The 25,524-nt window shown below is 40.1% G+C and overlaps 2 protein-coding genes across 6 annotated transcripts in view; one reads left to right on the top strand and one right to left on the bottom strand.

Annotated features, from left to right (window-relative positions):
* LOC105433369 (rap1 GTPase-activating protein 1) overlaps window positions 1-25,524 on the top strand; it is a 104,858-nt gene that overhangs the window by 12,554 nt on the left and 66,780 nt on the right. The window contains exons 1-2 of one of the 4 annotated variants that reach the window (XM_089084953.1): window positions 18,088-19,070; window positions 20,096-20,774. The exons of the other annotated variants lie outside the window; for them this stretch is intronic. Coding sequence (XP_088941079.1) covers window positions 20,479-20,774 — 296 coding nt within the window. The 5' untranslated portion in view covers window positions 18,088-19,070; window positions 20,096-20,478. Of the gene's footprint in view, window positions 1-18,087; window positions 19,071-20,095; window positions 20,775-25,524 lie in introns of those variants that run through there. 4 annotated transcript variants of the gene reach the window in all.
* On the bottom strand, window positions 12,619-17,992 carry LOC112553041 (fatty acyl-CoA reductase 1-like). 2 transcript variants are annotated; one of them, XM_089084981.1, is made up of 8 exons: window positions 17,644-17,992; window positions 15,969-16,085; window positions 15,787-15,880; window positions 15,319-15,564; window positions 15,084-15,229; window positions 14,218-14,520; window positions 13,510-13,800; window positions 12,619-13,289 (listed from the first exon to the last, which is right to left on the bottom strand). In XM_089084981.1, the coding sequence occupies exons 2-8, from the start codon at window positions 16,067-16,069 to the stop codon at window positions 13,025-13,027; spliced, it is 1,446 nt and encodes a 481-aa protein (XP_088941107.1). In that variant the 5' UTR covers window positions 16,070-16,085; window positions 17,644-17,992; the 3' UTR covers window positions 12,619-13,024. The 2 variants fall into 2 exon arrangements, with proteins under 2 accessions (XP_088941107.1, XP_025075658.2); XM_025219873.2 differs by lacking the exon at window positions 17,644-17,992 and adding an exon at window positions 16,434-17,281.

Below are 25,524 nucleotides of genomic sequence, written 5' to 3'. Positions count from 1 at the left end.
TTTAACTTTCCATATTTATTTTTTATAAATAATTATCAACTGAGACGTGCTTTAAACATAAAGTAACAATTTTTACGGCTTAGAAATTGAAATTTCATATTTTAGAAAAACATTTACATTTTTAAACGTTTTTGATGCAAGTCCGAGTGAGCTTGATTCCCGATGCGAGCTATTTATACGAATTAAATATATTAGGATATGAAATTTTATTCTTTTATCTAAGATAAATTGTTTCTGAATAAAAAAGTTTGATTATTAATAAATCACGATAGAAATTCAGTGGATGTGTCATCGTGCACAACGCGTTCATCCTGCGTCCCGCGATACAGGAAGTTACGAGGAAATCAGTCAGGAAGCGCAACCGCGGAATGCGTGAAATTTCCCGAGAATTATCGTTGATTTTATGATTTCAAAGAAAAACGATACACAGTCACTACTGCAATCAAAATGATTACATGGCATGACGAATGATTGATAGTGCGCCGATAAAATATCGTTTGCAATGTTCTGTTTTGTAACGAATGCCGACAGAGAAAAATCGGGATATTAAACTGCATTGTTTTATCGCAATTGTGTCGAATACTGGTTGTACGAAATATCGGGTTATCGGGAGTGTATCCGTTTTTTTAAAGAGTTGTTTTTACAGGTCAATTTGACACATATTTTTCCGAGTTACTCGAACACTTCTTGGAGCGCAAACAGCCTTGTTTTCGCGAAACTGTCGACCCATAAATCCCGGGGGCTGCAAACGTCGCGGCTGCCCCCGAATTCGCGAATTGTTCAATGTCCCGTGGATCCGCAGGATCTGATAGCTCTGTCTGTCTGTCTATCTGTGTCATAAATCCTTAATTTCTCGGCACTCATAAATCCCCCGTTTCCGTAATTCCTTACCCGGGCACACGCTCCCATTATACGAACTCTCTCATAACGCACCGGCGTGTCCGTTGGATTAATAACGGTTTTATATTTTAAGTATCTCGCCCCAAAGATAGATATCTCCGTCTCTCGCCGCGAATGCGCCGCATGCGTCTCCTCCTTCCTTTTCACCTTCGTTTTCCGTATCCGACTCTCCTTCATAGACACGGGGGGGGGAGGGGGGGAGGGCGGGGGCAACGCCGGCCACGGAGACGCTTTATATTCGTGAAAACGGTAATCCGCGTGGCAAGACTGCCCGGGTACGTCGGGAACTACCTACGTGTACTCGTACGTGGGTGTACACCGTGTTTCAAACGATCATTTATAAAAGATGTTTTGCGAAACTTGAAAATTTAGCGCGATATTCCGAAACTCGACGGAATACCGAGGAGACTCGGTGACGAGAGTAAATTTGAATTCGTAATTCGTAAAAAACCTGATTTAGTACATCCGTGTTCTTTTCTTGTAAAATTTATTTCTTATAAGTTTCTTTCTTTTTAAATTCTACTCGGAGTACGGATTATAAATTTATGTTATCTTTCTTTCAAAATTTTTGAATGTTTGTTGTAAAAGAAAAATAAAGAGAACACTTTTTACTCTCGTCTCTGATGTCTATGACCTACATTTAGTTATACATGAATCTAAATGAATTAAAAAGTTAAATAGAATTTTTTATTTACTAGTTAAATTTTGATTAATTGGAAGCTTATCATGAAATATATTTGCTTATCATGAAAAGCAGATGATTATTCTGTAGAATATTTTACAATATTACAAAAAGTAAAATACGAAGTGCGGGGTTGCAGGTGACAACAGCGGGATTGCGACATTAAAAGCTACGTTAAAATAAAAAAAAAAAAAAAAAAAAAGAAAGAAAAAAAGAAAATACAAATTGTAGCACCTCAACGAGTAATTAATATATGGAAGAATAATTGTGACTGTAGATAAATAATTAATCTTACGAATATCAAAATCAAAGACAATTATTTGCCACTGCTTGCTCCTTGCTACTTGCTCGTCCAATATCTGCTCTTCTTCTCAGATTTCTCCATTGCACTCATACGTAGCAAAAGTACGATTAATTACGCTCACGAATACTAATTATCAGAATAGAATAATCGCATGGCATTTTGCCCGGCACTCCCGATATTAATCGCACATTACAACGCGCACTTTACAATTGCACATCGCGATCAAAGTAATCTCATCAAAATGTGATCACGAGAATAGCGCGAGGTAAAATGTTTACCTCGGGTCGGTTTTGAATCGAGCGATATCATTACACGTTGAATTAACGAGCATATAGGCATAATTGTGTATTTTATCGCGTATCTTTCTCGCGTGATTTTCGTGATTGCGTTTCAGTGGGATTTCGTCGCGATGTAAAGTGCGCGTTGCATGTGATTAACATCGGGAGATACCGTGCAAAGTGCCGTGCAATTATTTTATTCCGATGAGTTATACGCAACATGATCGTAAATAAGCACGTTTTCGCGAGCGTTGCGTATGAGTGCCACGAACAAGTCTGAGAGGAGGAGGAGGAGGAGGAGGAGGAGGAGGAGGAGGAGGTGGAGGAGGAGGTGGAGGTGGAGGTCTGGAAGACGAGGTCTGGCACGGCGCAGCAATCATGAGGTAAATTATTCCCCTTTATTTTATTTGTCGTTCGAATATAATTAATGGCATATTTATAATTGTTTTACGCGCGAGCAGCAATTATTCTTTCAGATATTCATTATTTCGCGTATTACTGTAATCTGCATATATTATTTCTATTTCACACGTAGCTTTCCAACGCACTTGTAATTCCGCTGCCGCGTGTTGTATCGGTGACCGACACATTATTTTTCATCTTTTCAAGATAATGGATCTGCGTGAAAATTACATTAGACGGTGTGCATGCATATATCAAGTTAGGAATATGATAAAAAAAAAAATATAAATGTCATTATGCTAAGGCTCCTGCTTCCACTGCAGCCTTTTTGAATTATGACGTTAAAAGCGAGAAAAACACATGATGAATATTCTTGCAAAATAAATTGAAATAGAAATGTTTTTCGATAAAATGTTTTTCGTTTTCACTCGATAAAACAGATTTGTAATATATATATATATAGCGAAAACTCTTTTTTCGCTTTTAATCAATGAATAACAATATATCTAAAATTGAATTGTGACTCTTTTCTTGATTAGGATTGATCATAAAATAATTAATTTTCTAGATATGAGATTATTTATTGATAACCGGAGTAAACGAAGAGTTTTCGGTTAGAGGTTTTTGGTATTTTACAAGTTTGTTCTATCGAGTGTAATCGAAAAAAATTTCTATTTTAATAATTTTAGTAATTTAATTCATATTTAAATAATTTTGCAAAAATTTTCATCGTGTGTTTTCTCGTTTCTGACGTCATAATTCAAAAAGGCTACGGAGCATTACCGGGAGCCTTAATTTCGTAAGAATGAAAATATCAACGGTAAGGAACCGGAGATTCTAACCGTCGCGCATAAGAAATCACTGCCGTGTCGACTATTAAAAAAAAAAAAAAATCAGGTTCTTGATCTACTGAATGCGCTTTTATGCCCACGCCCATTTCCGCGTGTCTTGAAAAGGATGTAACCGTCGGGGTGAATCGTGCGAGCGACGTGGACATTTTTCGGGCAAGCTACTTTGGCGTAACGGAAAGAACTGTGTTGTGTAGAAAGGTAAACCTGCTGAGGATTCAACGTATATAGACTCTAATAGGATTTTACTTCTAATAGAATCTCGAGTAAAGAAACGGAGTGAACGGCGAAATTTCTGATCGCAGGGTTTTTAGATTTTAATTTCAATAAATATGAAGCTAAAAGAGTTCAGCGCTTTTGCGCTGCGAGAAATTTACTTTTCTGTGGCAATTAAGTGAAGATTCAATGTCATAGTTTACTTTATATATCTTACAGAGCTTGCGTTATTCTAAGCATATAACCGACTTTTAATATATAAAATAGCTTTTTGTATTGTAAAATAACTTACAAAAATTCGGATAATGTGAGAAGGATTTTTTTTTTTCACTGCGCAGCTCGTGTTAGAAAGCGTGAGATTTTTTAGGACGCTTTAGTTTAACATAAACTGTTTTTTGTTAAACATTCCGGTGGGTGTTCACGCGCTGTTGGCGCAAAGCCACTTGACACTTTGTCGATTTTATCGAAATACAGCGGGATTACGGTGTGTCGCGGTGGCTGCACTTAAAACGCTATAATAATTACCGACTCTGACGCGACTCGCTAAGTGCCTGTGTACCGTATACGTTCAAGTGGCAGAAAACCAGTTGCAGATGAAAGTAAGACGCCGGGAAAAATCGCGTGATTAGATAATCTCTGTCGCCTCGGAGTCACGCTTCTCGCCTAACGTTTCTCGATGCTACGAGGGGCTACATGAAATATCACTTTGGAATACTCTGTAATAGTCGAGTTTCGCCGAAGCGCCGAATTCAATTAGCTTAATGGATACCGCATCCTTCGACGTCGTCTTGTACTTTTAATCCCGTGGAAATTATATATCCGTCCGTGGCGAGAATTAATTTTGAGATAACACGCCACCGGTGTTTGTTATAGTGTCGTCGACTTATTTTTGTACGAATTAAATTTCGCCTCGCCGTACCCTTTTTGGCCCGCGTGGAAGCCTCTTTTTCCGAGGTTTCTGCTTTTGAAGCCGACTGTAGTGCACAAAATGTACTGTGACCCGACGCATTTCGTGAGTTCGAGCAATAATCCCTTGACACTCGCGACGTAAACGTGGACTTTCTTCTCGTGCGTACGTATGCACGCGCGAATATACGGGGTGTTTCGTCGTTTCAGTTTCAGTCGTTGGGGGGTAATTTAAAAAAAAAAGAAAAAAATATGCGACGACTATTTATACCGACGTCCCCGACGTGCTAAATTGCACTCGATAGTAAACGTTTATCTCCTTCGTAACACGTAATTTACATGTAAATTACACAATCTGTAGCTATCTAGAGTTTCTCTCTTGCGCGTTACCCTAAAGAAATATATTTCTTTAACATTCACTTTTATTTGACGAAACGAAGTTAAAGGACGCGTTTCTCTTTTTTGTCCGTCATCGAGACGAATAATGATGACTTGACTTTTCGCAAGTACCGAAGAAATGGATTGCCATTCGTTTCGGTTTCAGGATATAAAATGCGGTAGTAGTCCGACTTATCCTTTAAACCTCATCTTGCACACACGAACCTTTCCCGCGTCCGCTGGGACGGACGGTATTAATGCTAAATATCGAGGTCACCGGGAAAAGCTAATTTATTGCCATCGCCCGCGGTTTCTCATACGTCGATATTATCCTTAAAAAGATCAGCAGTAATGTTCTCGTCGAGAATATCCGGAATCAAATGAAATATATATAATGATATAATTGGCACCGCGACCATGAACGACTCTCGACTTGCCAACTTTTAACGGATAACAATTAAATAAATCAAACGATTTATTTTTAAATAAATTGCGGTAATTATTACAATTTTTCGTTTCTTAAAAAAAAAAAAAACGACAATACTTCGTTAATTATTTGCAAACGTTTGACAATTACGATCACGATACTTCGATGATTCGCAGCTGCGCGGCGAAGTGTTCGCCGACACCCGGTATATTGTCACGCATACGTGTGTTTATTCGTACAGCTTGCGTGTTCGCAAACAACGCCACAGAGAAATATCGAGCTCTCGTCGGGAGAATGCTCGCGAGAATTCGCTTTTCGCTGCACCGAGATAATTCGTTGAATGCGAAAGTATCCAAGGGTATTCTCGCGCGTCGATCCCGTCGGCCGTTCCTAATCTCACGAGTCGCGACGACGCGAGAAGACCGATAGAAATCACGCATGGAAATCAGCCTGTAAAGAGGCACGCCATGGACGACGCGTCAAGTGCCGAGCCGGCAATAAAGAGAGACATTATTTGTCACGCGACTTTTATTTTAGAAGTAAAGACCGAAGCGAAAATTAAATGGGTAGTAAAATTACTGAAATACTGATGCAATTTCACCATTATTATTTTCTGTCTTATTATCTGTTTTTACAGAAATCTGTGAATTCTTTATCACGAATTATTAAATAATCATTTATATTATACAGAAAGATGATCACTCTTGAATTAGGACGGATGTTCTTGTGTATTATAAGCGGGAATATTGTAATCTTAGAAAAATGTTAGTCTTGATGTAGATAATCTCATATATAAGCAAGAATAATATATAATTTTCATATAGATTTTTTTTAGTCTTGAATCGAGCAAAAATAATATTGACAATCAAGAGAAATTCAATCAAATCGAAATTAGAATTTTTGAAAAGCTTATAATATTCTTGCTAATTTTCAAGACTAATTTGTATCTATGTTGAAATAGAAAGGCAAGTTAAACGTGCACTTTAATTAGAATTTTAAAGAGACGTTTTTTATATTCATCAGATGTATTCTGTAAAATATTTTTATAATACTTTATTTTACAAACTTAGTTTTATAAACTAATTTTTTTATTAAAGAAATATTTATCTTCGAGAGACATTTTCCATTATGGAAAAGCGGAAGAAGGTTTTTAACAACTAATTTAATAACTAATTTAAAAATGTAAATGCGAAATAGCAAGTTCGCTTTAATTTGTCGGAGGAGGTGGGATTAAAAGCTTGATTCTATCGAAAAAAAGGAGCTAATTATTCTGACCTCAGTTCTCCGCCGAGAGAGCCTAGGAGCGCCAACTTTTCTTTTAAACGCATTCAAGAATAAATGTATAGGCTCCTTCGCGGGATAATAAGACGTCTCGCGTCTCGGTCTCTTTGATCCTCTTTATCCTTTCGCGCGAGACAACGGCGCGCACCACCACATCCTGCCTTTATACGTCGTTAGTCAATGTCTCACCGCGGAAAGGGACATCAGCTCGATTTACGAAGCGCCGACAGGAAGAAGGATTTCCATTCCGTGTTAGGTCGTGCGGAGGAGAAAGGGACGCGGCGACGTTTTCGCACGCTTGTCGTTTTGTCGACGTGTTTCGCCGCGATGTTAATCCCGACGTGGGGTGGAAATAACAACAATACCTCGACATTACGCGCAGGTGCGAGCAAGAGCACGAGCATTGTCGTGATCCTTAAAAATGTATCCTTATACCGACCTGAAATATTAAGCAGGATTATCGATATCGCGTGAGCGAAAATTTTTTTCACGTATTATTCGCCACTGCGAATAAGTTTCGATTGGAAAGTTCGAAGGGAAGCATTTCGGATGAGGGAAGTTAAGTTATTGATCTCTCTGATCTGGAATTAATCGGTACGCCGGAGTGTAATAAAAGTAAAATTCGAAGAATCGGGGAATTTGACGAGAAAGAGGGTAATTGAGTAATTGCATCCCGTCCGGAGATTTATTACGTGTTGAATTACCGCGCTACATTAATTTTACGTCAAATTTAATTATTCCGAACAGTTTCCGACGACTCTTTAGCGCGGAGACGCGCGACGACAGGGAGGCTTTATGAGCTGCGATCACTTCCACTAACTGTAATTAACAGTTCCGCAGCGCGGCGCGAGGAGACGTCCCGATGCACCTCCTCGGATTTTCAACTCACCGGAAATCGCGTGACGGAAATAACAGGGAAAAAGCGAGTTGCTACGCGAGTCGCTCCCCGGCGTTTCGTCTCTCGTCTCCCCCCCCCCCTATCCCCCCTTTGCCGGGGGGGGGGTAAATGTTTGATGCTTTAGGTATAACCAGTTGACCCTCGTTGAACCCCGCGAGTATGGCAATTAGGTGCGTTCTTTCGTGTCTGCTTGGCGCCGAATGACAATTGAGCAGTCGAGTGAATACTCAATACACTTATACATTTACTCGATCGAAACGTGTTACCAGGAATATTATGTAAAACAACGTCTCCTTATTATGTTTCGACTTTCCAACTGGGACGTTAATGCATTTTCTTGTCGGTCGCTTTGACGCGATATTGTGTCACTATGTCACAGAGAACGCCTGATGAGGTGCCTTTTCATTGCCACCTGAACGATGCCCCGAATAGATGATAAACGCCGAACGAATCGCGCAATGTGATGTGACAATGACGGAAACGTACGGTTTTCCTATGTGTCACGGAAGGTATTGTACATAATCGAGTTTATCTCGCAGTCGGGCGATGAGTAAGATCCGGCCGGCGAATAACTCGCTCGACTCGATCGGATCGACTAACGAATAAATATATCTGGCGCAACAAAGGATTAATGCGATGCAATTTGTTGTCGTTTATTTGGTAAAGAGAGCTAAAAAAGGAATTTTTACCAAATCCTTAATATTTATTTATATATATAAAATTATATAGATTTTATTTATTATTAATATTTATTTATTTATAAATTATTATTTGTAATAATTTATAAATAATGATTATTTTTTTTTTTAATAAAAAAAGATTATGTGTCTTCTAGAATTGTCTCTTAATAAGACCTTTTTGGCTCGCATAGGATTATACTACATTAAGGATTCAATTAAACATACTTGTATTTCATGCATGACGTTTCTATTATATTTTTGGGGGGATGAAAACCTTTCGATACGTTATCTAGAGAAAGAGAGAGAAAGATAGAGAGAGAGAGAGAGAGAGAGAGAGAGAGAGAGAGAGAGAGAGAGAGAGAGAGAGAAAGGGGATGAAACAAAAAACGAAGCCTCTCGGTTGATTCGAAACGTATCAAGGCATGAAATTAATCTGCTGGAGATGAACCCTGACATCGCAGTGTGCGCGAAATTGAAATGGATCAAGATTCCCCGTGCTCCCCGCGCAACCCCACGAGAGGCAGACAGAGGAAAGTCTCTACCCCACAACCGGTAGTTTTGTTCGCGTGTTCCGCGTCCCTTCCACGCGCTATTAATAATAAAGCGTCGCGTCTCTCTTTTCGGGTCGCTGTAAGATCGCCTGTGGTACGCGAATGAATGAGGGCACACAATGAATGGAGGGCACACATGGATTCATGCGGCAGGTTTTCCTGCGAGCCATCCCGCACCCTAGCTCCCTTCCTCCCCTCTCCCCTTTCTCGCTCCCCCTTGCGATCGCATTTTCCAGGCGGGCGAATATTGTCATCTCGTTTTTTGTCATTCCCTCTCTGAAAATTCCGTAAAATTAACCCCCCAATAGTACAAGTTTCAAGTAACTTTCAAGTTTTTTTAATTTTCTGTTAAATTTCAAAAACCTTGCAACAAACGAAACCTCTCTAAACCTTTCTCTTTAAATCCTGAATTTGGTTGGAATTAAAGCGGAACCAATCGTCTTATATAAATGTGGACAACTATCTAAAATAATAATCAACTGAATGACATCTACTGAAGATTATCTTGCGAAAAAAAAAAAAAAAGGGTAACGATACGATCTACCGCAGTTCGCAGCAATTGCAGCCCGGACATGCGCGTTGAGTGCGCGTCAGTTTATTATTTCAATTGTCCGCTCGCAGTTTTACAACCCCCCCCCCTCCTCCCCTCTTCGGGCCATCCTTTCTTTCCTCGCGTCAGAATTCGTCAGGCTCTGTCAAAACGGCGGCGGTACTGTCAAGGGAGGCTCAAGCACCGGCCGACTCTTTTTTTCTGTTTTCGTTCCACTTTTTTGTCTTCTTTTTCTTCCCTATTCTTCTCTATTCGATTCGTCCCGAACGAGGGAGAGAGATTGTCGAGGAGAGGATTGTTCGTGTGTTGTTACCGCTTGTTTGCTCTCGCGCATCGAACTCGTTTCCCAACCAAAGAGTATCTCTCTTGGCGCGCAATATCGCGTGGTATTCCCTCTCTCGATGCTCGCCAACGGTTCGATCGTTAACCGTTGTTAGGCAAAAAACTGAAATTTTATTAAAAAAAAAAATTAAAAAAGATTTGAAAATCACTCCGCGAAATTATACTCCATCCATTACCCTCCTTATCGCTACCTGTTCGTAACGTTTAACGGCACTAATGAGTATGTTCCCGTATGTTTTACCTGCCGTCTTACCGTGACGGCGATTTTGCAAGATCGAATATAAAAATAACACCGCCCACGTTGTCCGCCGTGTTAACCACGTGGATATTCCGCGTCGTCCACGTCGTCCGTCGCAATACACACGTTAAGCGTTACACAACCGCCGCCTATTGTATTTCCGTTACTTTTTTCCCTTCCTTTAATAACCGAGTCGACAACTTTTCACAACGCGTTTCGCAGCGGCGCATTATTAGCGCGTGCTATAAGAAAAGGAATATTATTATCATATTAACGAGCGCTTTGTTCGCGCTGCTTATCATTTACATAATTTTTGTAATACTCGGCAGCTCGGAGCTCGCAACGTTCGGGCGCGTAAACTCCTCAATTCGAAAATATTACGTGTCTGAATCTGTTAATTTCGTATTACGTGTATAGTTCTCATATGTTACGTATCTCTCTTTCTCTCTCTCTCTCTCTCTCTCTCGGCACTCTCGGTACCCAGGCAATTTTTTTGTTCTCGAAACAACGTTTACCCAATGAGAATCTATTCTTCGCACTGATTAATATCCGACACGATCCGTTTCGCCGGTTGCGTTTCTCTCGCCAGGAAGTCTCCTCTTTTTCCCCCCCCCCCCTATCTCTCATTCGATTCATTTGACATCGTCGATCTGTATCTGTCGTTGTCGATGGAGATTCGAAGTGATTTAACTTCGTCAATTCGCAAAATCATTCCTCTCCTCGGCTTATCCGCGACGGTGGAAACGACGGAATCGGCGTAACGCGCTCCTTCCTCGCTACGTAGCGAATCGGGAATTTAGCTCACCGTGGTCGTACAACAGTTTTGCAGTTTCGCGAAATTGGGGCCTTGATGATTGCGGCCTGCGAGAAACTGGCCTCGGAGCAGCGGGACGCAAAACGGCCGCGGAAACGGGACAGGTCGCGCAAATGGATTTGCGTGAGTAGGTGAGTAGGTAGGTAGGTAGGTAGGTAGGTAGGTAGATAGATAGATAGGTAGATACATAGATAGATGGTCGAGTGAACTTGCTGCGCGTAGGTAGACGTTGCCTGTACAGTGTACACAACGTTTTAACGGGTGCACCACTCGTTCTGAAACGAACGCACGAGATGCGGCTACCGAGCGGAATAATGCGCCGCGAGCTACGGAATCGTCGATTCCGATCGCAGCGGTAAAACTGGTAATTAATAGGACGAGGCACAGTGGCCTGGAATATTCGGGTGAGCGAGAAGACGAATTCTTTATTTTATTGAAATAATTATTGAGATTTGTGAGAGTAAAATTTTTATTTGAGATAATCGACGCGGTTGCAGGCAACCATTTAGAAATAAAATAAATTAACGTACAACGACAATGTCGGGATTAATGATCATTTCTTTCGCGATTTAGTCCTTATGTATAAAGGGTATTCCGTAAGTCGAAGTCGATCATCAGGGAGATGAATGGAGACCTAAAAACAAGAAAAAAAAGTTGATATGATGAATAGTGCGAAAATGCATTGATTTCGAATTATCGTCGTTTTTGTGTTGAAATTTGAAATTGTGCTTTCGAATTTTTTTTGTCAGAATTGAAAAAAAGAAATGGTTTTTATGAATTTTATAAGATAATTAAAATCAAATAAAAATTGACATCTTTAATATTATTCAAGAATTGTATCACGTTAGCGAATTGTCTGCGGTCTTGATTGGTTTTGACTTCGGCCCAAAAAAATGCTAAGCAGATTGTACCTCGATCAAGATCATTCTCGTAATAAAAAAATAAAAAAGAGATCATCATCTCTTTTTTCAATTTTGACAAAACAATTCGAAAGCAAAGCAAATTTTAAATTTCAACATAAAAATGGCAATAACTCGAAAACAACACATCTTCGAATCATATGTTCATATATCAATTTTCCTTTTTGTTTTTGGATTCTTATTCATCCCCTAAATAATGAATCTCGACTTACTTGAAATACTTTGTGTATACGTCACGTTTTAATATAATTTTTAGTCCGTATTATTGAGAAATAATTCTGTCCGTTAGAACTTTTCGTTGACACTATTCAACTTTTTAAGTCAGATTATCGCGGTTTGATCGCAGCACATTGTACCTCGAGTGATTAAATGAAGGCTGTATTACATAAGCGATGATTATACATTCCTGAAGATCTACCGCCCTCCTCCCCCCTCCCCTGCCGAAGTGCTCCGTGGTCATTGACGTTCCGCACGTTCTCCAGCACTCTGGAACAATGACAATCAGACCGAGGAGGCCCGGCATTGTTACCAGCGTGCTTTACGAGCGGCACATATGCTCGAGTATCATCAGGTATGCGATACTCGCCGCATTATGGCACACTCGTTCGGGATCACCGGCGAAATCTATCGCCGATAAATCACCGCCGTTGCTCCCTCCGTACACGTAACGTTCATTTCCCGTTCCTTCCGAATTTCTCTACTTTCACTGGCCGGCGATCGCTTACGGTTAGATTCATTGTGCATCGTCGTATTTTCTCGCGTATATACATTTATATATAACTCGCGTTATATATGTATATTTTCCAGTTTTTATTTTCATACCAACAGAAAGATTTATGACATGTATCCATTTCTTTTTGCATGCCATTTTATTTTCGTTATGTCAATTATACGTTTCAATTATATATAATTGAAATCCACTTGTGTAGTTTATATTTTTATGAATAAAAAAAAAAAACGAGTTTTTATAGCAAGAATTAGAGAAATGAATGTGTGACCAAGATTTTATGTTCTTTTTCTCTTAATGTTTAATTTAATTGATAACATTTTATTTATATGTTTTATTTTCTTTAACAAGGAAATATAGATTTGAAATATATATCTTTTTATTCTCATCATAGCCATACGATTGCATTTAAAATTGTGTAATAAAATATTACTGTCATTTACACCTTATTTTCATATACCTTTACATATATTATTTTAGTTATTTTAGAATTTTGTACAAATGATTCTATACATATTTTATTATATGCATTTAAAGGCTTCTAAGCGAATAGGATATTATAAAGAATATAAAGTATTCTTTTATAGTTTCAAATAATTTGAGAATGAAAGGATTAACTATTTAAATATCAGGTAGCTTTTCGGTTATATATGTAGATTGACTTTTGATCTGCATATAAAGTTCAGAGTTCAATATATTCGGCCAACTCTTTTTCCACAGCATCCCACGGGGTTTTATCGATAAAGTCGCGAATACCGTGAACCATTCGTTTTATGTATTCGCTCCAGTTGAAGTTGCTCATGTCGAACTCGAACATCTCGCGATCCACCGCGCTCAGTTGCTCCCAAAGTTTGACTACCGCGTCATTCCTGAAGTACCATTGCTGCGTCATGAAATAGGACGTTGCCGAGAGATGAGCGTGTATCAGATTGTAGGTCTTGTACCATCTGAAGCGAAAAGATCACAAAATCTCCGAGGGAGGTTTAAGATAGACTTTACGAAGAGATATCTTGCGTCGTGTCTACTTTTTACAGAATCACTCGGTCTCCTCAAATCGTCGTCGCCCGAGCGATCTCGACGTAGTATTTTGACGATGTATCACGATCCGTAAGATGTATTTGAAACAAAAAAAAAAAAAAAAAAGACAAGGAAAGAAAAATACCTGACCTTGGATCTCGACCAGTCAGAACGGCCACCCCGTCCACTATGACCGCGGGCAACAAGTGGAACAGGCACACGAGGATCTTGTGCATCCACAGTCTACTGTTCCAAAACATGCACTGCAGCCGTATATCCCTTACACCCGGTATCTTTGATCCATGAGCACGTACGTGCTTTCGGAATGTGTCCCAGGTTATTGGTTTCTGGCATGACGACACGTAATTATACACCGGTATCCGTTCCACATCTGGCACAATGCCCGTCTCCACGTTCACTTTGAAAACTTTTTTGACGTTTCTATCGACAAATTTGAAACCGCCATTTAAATTCCGATCCTCGATGAAGAGATGCCAGACTTTTGTTCCGCGGAAGATCCGAAGATCTTTAAATTTCGTATTTTGATTAAAGAAAATTTTGTACGATAATAGTAAAATCGATCATCATTAAGAGAGAAGGAAATTTGTTTAACAATTAATTTCTGATATGGCAAATTTTTTTTTAAAAAGAAAATTTCAATTTACAAACTTGGCTGTAATATATCTTTTATATTATTGATGTTTCCGCGTTGCAGATAGAGATTATTTAGATATGAAATTACCTAAATCCTTTCTACTTATGCGATCATCGGTTAACATCGGTTGCTAGTTCGCGCTGTGCGGCCGACTTGATGAAAAAAAAATCGCACTCATTAATAAAGTAGATTAATGAGCTCACCTTACGTTGGTGTGCCAGGCGGCGGCGATCAAGCACGACGTCACGTAATCGGCCGGCACGAAGTCGAGTTTTTTGTCGGTGTGGCAATGTATCGTGCGCAATAAGCCAAGGCTCGAGCCGACCAGGAGGGCAATGGGCCCATACACGCTGTCGGTCCAACCCATGATCGGCTCGTTCCAGGTGGAAGTCACGATAGATGGTCGCACAATGCACACCGGCATCCCTTTGCATCCGTATCGCAGCACCGTGTCTTCCGCGATTGCTTTCGTAAACGCAAACGTATTGGGCCAGCCACTGATCAATCTGCGCCGGAGTTGAAAATTTCGTGAAGAGATGTAAAATAATGTTGAAAAGATACCCTTCCTCTCCCTCCCCCCCCCCCCCGCCCTCCCTCCGTCTCGCGTTTCCTTCGAAAAAGCAATATTTGTTTATAGAATTCGATTGTCACGAGTGCGAGTCAATGTTTGATGACGTGAAAAATATTTTCTCATACGAGCAACGTGAAAAAAATCTCTCGTGTGTCTCTCCTCAACCTGAGTAAGAAGCGAGATGACAAATTTTAAAAATTACACCTGCGTTCAAACTTAATTTGAAATCTTTTGAAAATTTTATGTTGATTTAAATTTTTTTAGATTAAAATTAAACTTTAACAAACTCTATTAGTAACTGTGATAAATATTTTTATCTTATTGTTAATATAAAAATAATATTGTATAATGTATGATAATATTATAATATATATAATTATAAGAATATTATGGTAATATAATATATTATCAATTAATATTCTCAATTTTATAATATTATTTTACATTATATTATTATATTATACGTAATATTATTATTATTATTATTATTATACTCACGCCGGAGTGATAGCGTCCAATTTTTTATCATTTAAGATATTCACCAGCGACAATATTTCATCAGTCTCCATCGGCGGGGGATAATATTTCTCCTCGATGGATCTGATTGGCGAATGAGCGAAGACGATTGACAGGTGAACGAAAGCCTGAAAGAGTCGTGTCATTTTGCGACTTATCGCGACAATCCTTTAATATCCCGATTTTTTTCGCAGTAGCATCGTTACGACATCGTTACCTTAAGATCCGGCATCTCTTTCGCGAGCAGCAACATTTGCTTCGTAGCCTGCACATTGACGTTCACCATAGTGCGAAGTCTTTGATTAGATCGTACAACCGCCGCACCGTGAAAAATAATATTCGTATCGAGCAATTTGTCTCGATCTTGCTGGGACAAGCCTAAATTTGTTTTATCTAAGTCGCTCTCGATCACTGTTAATTTCTGTAGGAAATCGGGTTGCTTTTCCCTCAGTTTTTCATATAACTAGAAAATATGACAATCTCTTTTTAACAATATATATACAAATAACGAATGTAATAACGATTATAATTAATAATATTTTATTATTACATATATGAATAATAAAGATAAGAGTGATTTTCAGCAATAACAGAGAGACGTTTTCTCATTTTTAAGACAGATCGCTTTTATTTTCTTGTAGAATATTTTCACCAGTATAAACAATAAAATTATAAAAAGTCTTACCGGCATTTCGGCAAGCTGTTGAACGCGTTCGCGAGGATTCTTTCCATCTTTGCTTCTCACGAGTATGTACAGCGTCGCAATATTTGGACAACATCTGATATTTTACGAAAACTTAATGCTCTTTTAATGAAAGTCTTTCAGAGACTTTCGTCACTTAATAGTTCAATAAACTTTATGCTTACCGTAATAATTTTTCGATCAAAAGTTTCCCTAGGCAACCTAAACCGCCCGTAATAAGGATTTTACGATCTGCGAAGAATTGTGCTATTTCACTGTCCGCCATCTTGATTCGATACCGTCTGAAATATTAATCGCACGATTATTTCTTTATTAGAGAATCCGTTGCTGTTTTTAACATTATATTTTTTCAAATGGGAATTTTTATTATTATAAATATAATTGCTTATAATTATATCAATTATATTATAATATATATATATATATATATATATATATATATATATATATATAATATATTAATATTAATATAATTATATCAATATAATATAACATATATTAATTATATTAATTAGTTGGTATATATTTTTACGATATATTTTTACAATTCATTGGTTCGTGATATATAATCAAATTATTAGCAATAACTGACAATATAATGTTACAATATACTTATATGTTTGACTAACTGCTGCAATTTCTGGGGAATACTCGTGATTTGAGAAATTCTCGATGTCACTCTTATCAGTGTTAAACTTCGACTGTGAACTATGCACTTCACAGGAATGAAATTCATTGTGAGTAATGTATTCAAATTCGAAACGAAAGACGTAGTGGTATCATTGGCAAGTTAAATCAAAGTCGCGCAATTTACGAATAAGATAACTCGATTTTGGAAGGACATTTGAATTTCGATGTTTGCTAATTACTTCGTTTGATCGCGATAAGCAAATTGAATTATTTTTTGCAGACAGTCGCAAAACGAAGATGATATAATTAATCGTAATAACAAATTATTTAAATGACTGTCTCTGTCTTTGAAATTTAAACAACGCTTATTAGAAATATCTTTATTCAGTATCTACTATCCGGAAAAACTTGGAAAACCTGGAATTCAAAAAAATTTGTTTATGCCTTAAGAAATCTTAAGGAATTCTCAAGGAATTTTATTGAAAATCAGAGAACATATTTTAAAGTTGCTTTTTTTAGTATTTTATTTTTAGATTATAATCGAGAATTTGCCGAATTGTTAATGATAACATAGAATGGAGAGGTCAGTCCATTCTATACATCAAAGCACACTGATTTACGATTAATGCAATATTCAGTGTTGAAGACAATGACATCAACAATTTTGTTTAAAACGAATATTTAATAGTTGCATAAAAGTTGAATTTCGTAATTATGCATTATGTAATTTTTTATTTGTAGCTTTTGAAAACAAAGTTTGAAAATTTTATGTAATATAAAATATTTTTCAGAGTAACTATATAAGTATCCTTATATAGTTTCTTTCAAATTTAATTATTGAAACTCGAGCGATTCTTAATTTTATTTTATGATTTATAAATTTTTATGAAAAATATTAAGGACGGCATGATAAACATATATTTATTTGTAAGTTACATTTAAAAATATTTTCATTTTACCTGAAATTTTTAACAAATTGACTTCTTGCAATCCTCAAGGAATTTTTTTTTTTAAGGTTCGAAAAAACAAATACTTTTATTAAAAGAAAAACCAAGTAGCTAGTCGCATTGAATGAAGATTAGTTTCATTTCTAAATATTACTCTCTTAATATATTGTCACGATAAGCACGAAACGCGTATATCTGCCGCAAGTGTACTTGTGCAAGGTATCATTAAGAATCAAAATTTACAAATTAATCGTATTTTTACGCAAATCTCTGAGGTGTATACGGCCATCTACACGAGTCACCCAGGGTACACGACGGCGGTATGGCGTCTACGAAGCATTCGCGTGGTATCTCGCGTGAAGTAATATCGCTAGAAGAAGAAGCGTAGGTGCGCTATAAAGGTGTACCCGTCGTTCGAAGAAACAGAGAAACACCGCGAAGGAAAAAAAGACAGAACGCGCGCGCGTGCGCGCGCGCAAACACACACACACACACACACACACACACACACGCGCACACACACGCACACGCATGCACGCACGCACGCTCAATTACACAGTAAATCGAAAGACGGAGAAGGAAGGAAGTAGGCGAGACTCTCGTCGTCGTACACACGGGGACGAGTGATGAGGAAGGGAGAGGAGAGCACGGGGGGCGCGTTACTCTCCCCCGGGGCCCGCCACTCGACCTCTCTCTCGTCCCCTCCAGCGGCACGACCCACCAGCTACTCGCGTACCCCCTCCGGCGGTCACCGCCGGGGTCTTACGACGCAACGGCGAGGGGTACGCGCGTCACGCATGCCTCCTCGTGCTCTCACACTCGCTTCGTCGGGCCGCTCGTGCGCACGTGCTTCGTCTCTGCATCCTACCGATCTCGCCCGCATGCGATTCCGTCGGTCCGACGTACTCGTATCTCTCATTGCGACACAATATCAGATCGAGAGTTCATCTGGTTCATACAAGATTGCGAGTTTTTCGCGAGTGCATCGGAAGAGCGCAGACAATTTTTTAATCGCGCGGTACGCAGTGTCGTCTCTCTCTCTCTCTCTCTCTCTTTCTCTCTCTCTCTCGATCTGACGAAGAACGAGCTGAACGTCGTCGTTTGGAGGATATCACGTGTGAACGAGTTTTCTGCAAGCGTGACAATTGTGTGATTCAGTGCGTCAGGTTTTTCATCGTGTTGATAAACACACATACGCACACTTTGACTGTGTCTTTGATCAAGCCGTCGTTCTGCCGCGAGCGTGTCGTCGTGTCGTGTCGATTTCGAGAGACGGGATCCGAAGGTTTCTCTCGTACGTATCGAAGCTTCGCGGACGAACAAAGACCGGCGCGGGAGCGATAACACGGCGTGTCGATAGCGCCGACGTTAGTCAACCGCTTCCGATTCCGTTGATTTTCAGTCTCTATCTATCGGTCGCAGTTGCGATACCGCCGTATCGTAAGATACGGTAAATTGTCAATCGGATGCTGATCAGCCACCTATCTCGTCCGTGGCGCTCGATCGATCGATCCCGGCTCGATCGCGGATCGTCCCGCGCGCGCGCGCGCGCGCGCACGCGCGCGAATCAAAGGTCTGCGTTCGATCGAGAGCCTCTCGTTTCCCGGAAAAATCGGAGCGATACAAAGAGCGGCAGATAATAACGCGCCGTCCTCTCGCTCAGAGGGATTACTCGCCCCTCTCTCTCGAGTAAGTAACCTCGGTCTCTTCGCGAGTAAGTTTCAATCCGCCTTCAATTCGCCGGAAGTCGGGCTTGTTTACGTTCTCTCCTTACGATTTTGTGTTCTGCCGATTATTTCGATCTGTTCGTTCGGAATTCCATGTCGTACGTCGAATTCCTGAAACTTGTGCGTTCTATTTGTGTTGTGTAAGAATTTTTTTATTGTTTAATTGCGGAATTGTTCAAAAGGAATGTGCCCGTCTGGAGCTGTTATTTTGCTTCTCATAACTTTCGCCTGATTGATAAACGAAACGTTTGAAACGAAATGACAGAGAAACTTCGGAGTTTCTGTTATCCGAATAGGAAAGTATTGTTTTGCTCGAATAGCGCAGAGAATGAAAAGTCTATTCCGTTTCAATGAGCCATTAGTTACATGGGTTCTTTTGTACTCGGATTGTACAGGATTTTCCGTTCCTGCGTCGTTACTTGTTACTTTTACTCACAAATCATTAGGAAATTGTGCTTTAAGAAAATAAAGTAAAGTAAAGCAAAAGGCACGTTGAGAAATTGAATGGGGTTTAACTACTTTATTAAATAAACTTAATTAAATTGCCGTTCTATAAAAGAAATAGATATTGAAATAAATAAAGAGAGAAAATTCGAGCAGTTTTAAATTTCAAATGGAAATTTTCTTCGATATCTCAAATCGATATTCAAAATCTTTCGTTTTAACAAAATAGCAAGATTTCTGTATTAAAAAATATATCTTTATCTCGACGACAGATCGAGTCGATAGGATTTCAGTTAGGAGGATCGATATCGTGCCATCTCCATAAATTTACCATAAATTCAAATAGCAAGTAGCGAATAACAACCGGAGTTACTGAACCAGAGCAAATTGTCGGCGCAATCAGATCGATCACGTCTCGCACGCGATCTATCACTATTTTCCGATGATAACGATCCTCTGTGCCTTCTTATCGATCTACGTGCGCCAAAAACGGACGAATCCCGCGAGAGGCTATCCATCAAACGGATACTTTTTGCCCCGCAGGCCGCGCGCACGGAGAACGCTCTTATCTCGATAATAGTTATCGAATAGACGAGAGGCAAGCCGGAGACTCGAGTCTCGGGAGTTCAAAGGAAGAAAAAAGGAGACGAGAATCACTGCGAGAATCACTGCGAGCGGCGGAGAGCGACTCCTCGAGATAAGGGAGGACAGCAACGGGGAGGAGCCTGCCGATTGTAAATTATATTCACCCGCGCGTTCGCGGCTGCGGAAAAATCGGCCGAGCGGACGAAATAATTATTGTGCGCGTTCCATCTCTCGCTGTCCCTCTCTCCCTTACTCTCCCCGTGCACTCCGTGAGAAAGGAGGAGGAGGAGAAGGAGGAGGAGGAGGATTAATCGCGCCATGCCGATCGCGACGTGAATCGAATGCGAGGTCCGCCGCGTCGTCGTCGAGGGGCGGAGAACGCGCCCGTGGCGCAAAGTGATCGGCAAAGTGTCGTCGTCGCGGCGATCGTTCGTCGCCGGGGAGGACGCGAAGGTGGAGAAGAAGAAAAAGGAGGAAGAACAGGAAGAGGAGGAGGAGGAGGAGGAGGAGTGGGACCGGGACCCGTCGTCTGGATGCCAGTTCTCGAGGGCGGAGTGCGAAAAAGGGCCGTGCGCAAAATGCGGATGAGAATCTGCGCCGCGACCAAGGAGTCCTACACGCTCCTCTCCAAGAAACGGTAAAGATATATACATTCCCTCTCCGCGTGATCTCGATTCTCTCCTCGCGGATCTCCGCGGCCGCTTCGCGGAGAATAATAATTGCGAGCGCTAATAGAAATCCTCACGTACGATTGTGATATCTCGCGCGCGAGCCACGTGCGCGCCGCGCTCTCATCTTCCGCGGCTTTCCCCCTCTCCCCCCTCCCTCTCCCCCTCTCCCTCTCCCTCTCCCTCTCCCGTCGTTTTCCTCTATTCGCGCTGGGACTCCGTTCCAGTTCCACGACGCGTTAAACGTATGTACCCGCGCGTCGTCCCGCATTCCGCATTTCCCGTCAAACGGTGCCCGTTCTCTTTTAGCGATACGCTAAAAGTCGTGCGGCGGCGCAGCGTGGTTACAGTTAGGGTGTACGACGAGACCGTACGAAAGCGGAAAAAAGGAAGATCGGCCGAGGGGGCAGGGGAGGGGGGGGGGAGGGCAAGTCGATCAAGCCCGTAATCACAATTTACGGACGAAATATTTATGGACTGTCATTTCGTAAATTACCGCTCGAGATTACGGCTCGTTACACGGCTGCACTCGCGCGCGCGCGCGCAATATTGCGGGTGAAAGAGAAAGAGAGAGAGAGAGAGAGAGAGAGAGAGAGAAAGAGGAAGAAAGAGAGAGAAAGGAAAGAGTTGGGCCGTGTAACGGACACACTTCAACTTTTTAACGACGCTGCGCGCTCTCCGTGTGTGCGCGAAGAATGACGACATGATGAAATTTCACGATCCATCGAGCGAATTCAGAGTCAGAGTCGCGGCGCCGATGCCCCGCGCGATTATTCTTCGATGTATCTCGCTACTTTGAAAATTATTTAAAAATAAGAATACTCTTTAGAGTACCCTTTCGTATTAACTTATCTCACGTGTCGCTCAAAAATTATTGGATTCTGCTACATTTTCCTCATGTCTTTACATCTTCCTCTCGTCGCTCCACCCGTACCGAGCTCCACATGCATTTCATTAACATTTCGTATGCGGTCGTGCAACTAACATACGAATATGTAATTTTACGACGGTATTTTGCATACGTAAATCAGACACGTTTATGACATGTAATTACGTTTAGAAAAAAATCCCGGAGGGATACTCGACACCGAATGGACGAAATGATCGATACTCCATTAAGCTTCCTCGGTTATATAGTATACGGCACGATCGACTTATGCGGCGGCCTCGACGGGCGATTTGCCCGCGGATATAGGAATAACTTTGCTCGATCTTTAAAACATGCGTGAAGATAAATGCGACGTGTAAGTCGCCCGGGAAAACCTTCTATCGATTGTCGCGTGATCCGGCACATTTACAAGTCCGATCCGGGGGGAGCGAAAATCATCAAATCGTTTAAGCCATTATGTCCACAAGGCGACGACGCGGCGAGGCCGCAAACCTCGCAACCCGGCCCGTTCGCCGCGGAACGGAATTATAATAATTCGTGGCGCGTCGTCATAAATATTCATTCGCACGTAGTCGTGTACTTCGACTATTTACACAGCCACGTATGGAGGACGTCCTAAACACAACCCCCCTTTAGAGATTTTCGGTATCCGATTACCGCCGGCGCGCGCGCGTGTGTGTGTGTGTGTGTGTGTGTGTGTGTGTGTGTGTGTGTGTGTACGGATAACGACTGGAAATTCTCTGTACGTTTATTTCGTCAGAACGCGCGAGTGAATGCTTTACTAGCTATTCACTAAGAGAAAGAGTTATTACCCTTTTTATTGCTGGTATCGCGGACCGTCACGTAATCGTTAGTACTAGCCATAATTTACCATCAATACGAAGAGTCCAACGGGAAAAGAGTTTTTTGGGACGAAGGATAAACGAAAGGTTTTAAAATTGATTTGATTGAATCAAGAAATCGATAGATTGAGTAAATTATAATTTTGTTATTAAGAAAAATTAATTATAGGGAACACACTAAAAGTTGAGTAAAATATATTTATTTTGCAATTTTGTTATTATGAAAAATTACATTAAAGAAGCACACTAAACAGAGTAAATTATATTTATTATAATTTTGTTACTAAGAAAATTACATTATAGGAACACGCTAGATTAAGTATAATATCTAGATTAATTATAAAATTTAATTTTAATTTTAATAGTTTATATTGTCGCTCAATGAAGAAAACACAAAAGGCGAATACCGCAACATTATGGAATATAATTGAACGATACGTTGAATACATTACAAGAAATTGAGGTGTCGAAGCCATGACGCCGTCACTCGTAATAGTGATTTAGTAGTAATGGGGTCTCGAGGTAAAAGGGGTGTTCCCTAAGGGTGCGCAGATATAAAGGCAAACATCGTTCTCCCGTTTCGTGATCCGAGATGACAAGCGATTGCCTCAATATAACTTTCGAAAACAATTTTGCATGGAATTATTTATTGCCTGGGGACATGAAATGGACAAAGTTAGATACGCGGGACGTGACATGTGTTGCAAAACTTGAATTTCTCAAACAGATCTCTGCTCTAAAAATTTATATATGCCTGTTGGAAGGTAACAGTTTCTTCCGCTAACATTTTTTGTGATTATACATGAGGTATAAAAATTATTACGATCCGTGTAATTCAATCCGTGTGGTTGTGTCATTAAAAAAAGATACAAACACACACATGTAACATACACGTACGTAAATCCCATAAAGTAAAATTAGTTTCTATTTTAAGCCATGTTAAGTTAAACGTAGATTTACGGCTTGAACACTTTAATAAATAAATATCTCATTTTCCTATCTTCTTTTCTATCACCACAGAGTTTATACGTGCATTTCTCGAAACGGGGACATCCGGGGTAAACACGAGCCCGACGGTGCGATTGGTACGACGACATAATTCGCATCTCGCGCGCTTTTTTTTTTTTTTACCTTCATTTATTCACGCTTCATATTATCATCCCGAGTGGCTTCGATTGCCTGCATCGTGTCACGTTCCGGCGCTTCAGATTGCACTCGCGAATATTTTCCCCGAGCGAATCTTCGCCGGATGCGAGAGAGGATGCGGAGTGTCTACAGAGTGTCTCGCGTTCATCCGTCCTTTACACTCCTTTCGATTTATCGACCAATCCAGGCCTCTAAATATTTCCCCGTTCCAGACTCTTATCTTTCATTTTTTTTTTTGCGCCGAGCAACATTTATGCCGCACGAGACTTTATTATTGGGATGTTAATAAATTAAATTGCGACTAATCTAGTACATTGGAAGCTCTCGGGACGGGCTATTTGAATTCCTGCGGACTTTTTGCCGGGGAAAATCCTTGTTGAAAAAGTAGACTCCGCGTTTCTCGAGGCGGAGATAGCGAGGTGGATACGGCACACCCCGTACATTAACACGTAAGTCGAGAACAAGTAACTGTGTGTTCGCGATATCTCCGACTGTCGGCTCTCTCTCTCTCTCTCTCTCTCTCTCTCTCTCTCTCTCTCTCCTCTCTCCTCTCCTCTGTATCGTCTCACTTTACCTCCTCTCTGCCCTCTGCTTTCGTCTCGTCTTCCCTGTACGCGTCCACGCGTGTTGTAAATGCGATTTACGCGCGTCATCGTCTCCTCTCCTTTCTTTCTAGCCCTTGTCTTGTTAGATTCTTTCTAATAATGAATCGGAGTATTATATCGCACTCCCGGGACTATATAATAGCGATGTTCTAGGACGTATTACGTGACACATTTGTTGCTATCTTAATTATTTTAATTGTGCCAGTAAAGTTAATCTCCCAAAGTTGTCAAGCACGCTGAAAATTTATGCTTTCACGTTGACCATCTGGATATTCAACGATTTATTCGACTCATTTTTTTTTATAAAAATTTTTATTATTTTTATTATTTTATTTATTTTTATAAAATAGTTGATTTAATTATATTTATATATAATTTATAACTATATCTATATTTTTGTCTTATTTGGCTTCTGATTACACATGAGTTTTTTTTTTTTTTTAAGAATTATTATTATTATCGTGTTTTTTAAGTTACGTGTTTTATCCCAACGTATCGATCCGGATATCATTTTGATCAGGAAATAAAGATAATTGTAAAAAAATAAATACACACATTCATACACAAATAATGCACAGTCATGTATTTTACGTATAAATTGAAAATAAAAAAAAAAAAGTAATAAAAAATTAAGAAGAACGGAATGGACTTGTGGCACTTTGTGCATATAATTTGCCGCAAGATAAGGAAGTAGTTAATGTGCCGTGGAATGTATCACGGCAGCAGATTTGCGATTAAACGAGCGCCCTTCTTACCCCGGAAAAAAAATCATGTCGTTAACGGTTGATTCGCTCGATCTTTTCCATTTCTTGTTGTCTGCCGACGTTTCGCTCGAAGAATTATCGGATCATCGGAGCGTCGGAGTGGCGAGTACAGTTATGGAAATGAATGCCCAGTCACAGCGGCTTATAAACGTGACTTATGGGTATTGGAAGGATCTTTGGAAGTCCTTTCACAAAACACCCAGATGTCCAGATGTACCAAGCAACACTAAGCACGATAGATACAAATCGATAGATCAGGAGCAAGGTGTTAAAGCAACATGTGCCACGTGAATTTTTTTAATTAATGTCGAAGATGCCATGACATAGAAAGCATGATTCATGGAAAATATTTTTATATTATTCTTATCACTGAATTCTTTCAATAGTGAATCTATTTTTACACATGCGTATTACTCACTTTCTTTGAACTTGATTTCTTTATATCTAGAAAGTAACACTAGGAAACAAACGCC

This window comes from Pogonomyrmex barbatus, unplaced genomic scaffold (assembly GCF_055798465.1).
Source record: "Pogonomyrmex barbatus isolate J1 unplaced genomic scaffold, ASM5579846v1 scaffold9, whole genome shotgun sequence".
NCBI classification, from domain to species: domain Eukaryota; kingdom Metazoa; phylum Arthropoda; class Insecta; order Hymenoptera; family Formicidae; genus Pogonomyrmex; species Pogonomyrmex barbatus.
This window is presented reverse-complemented; position numbering and strand designations above follow the sequence as displayed.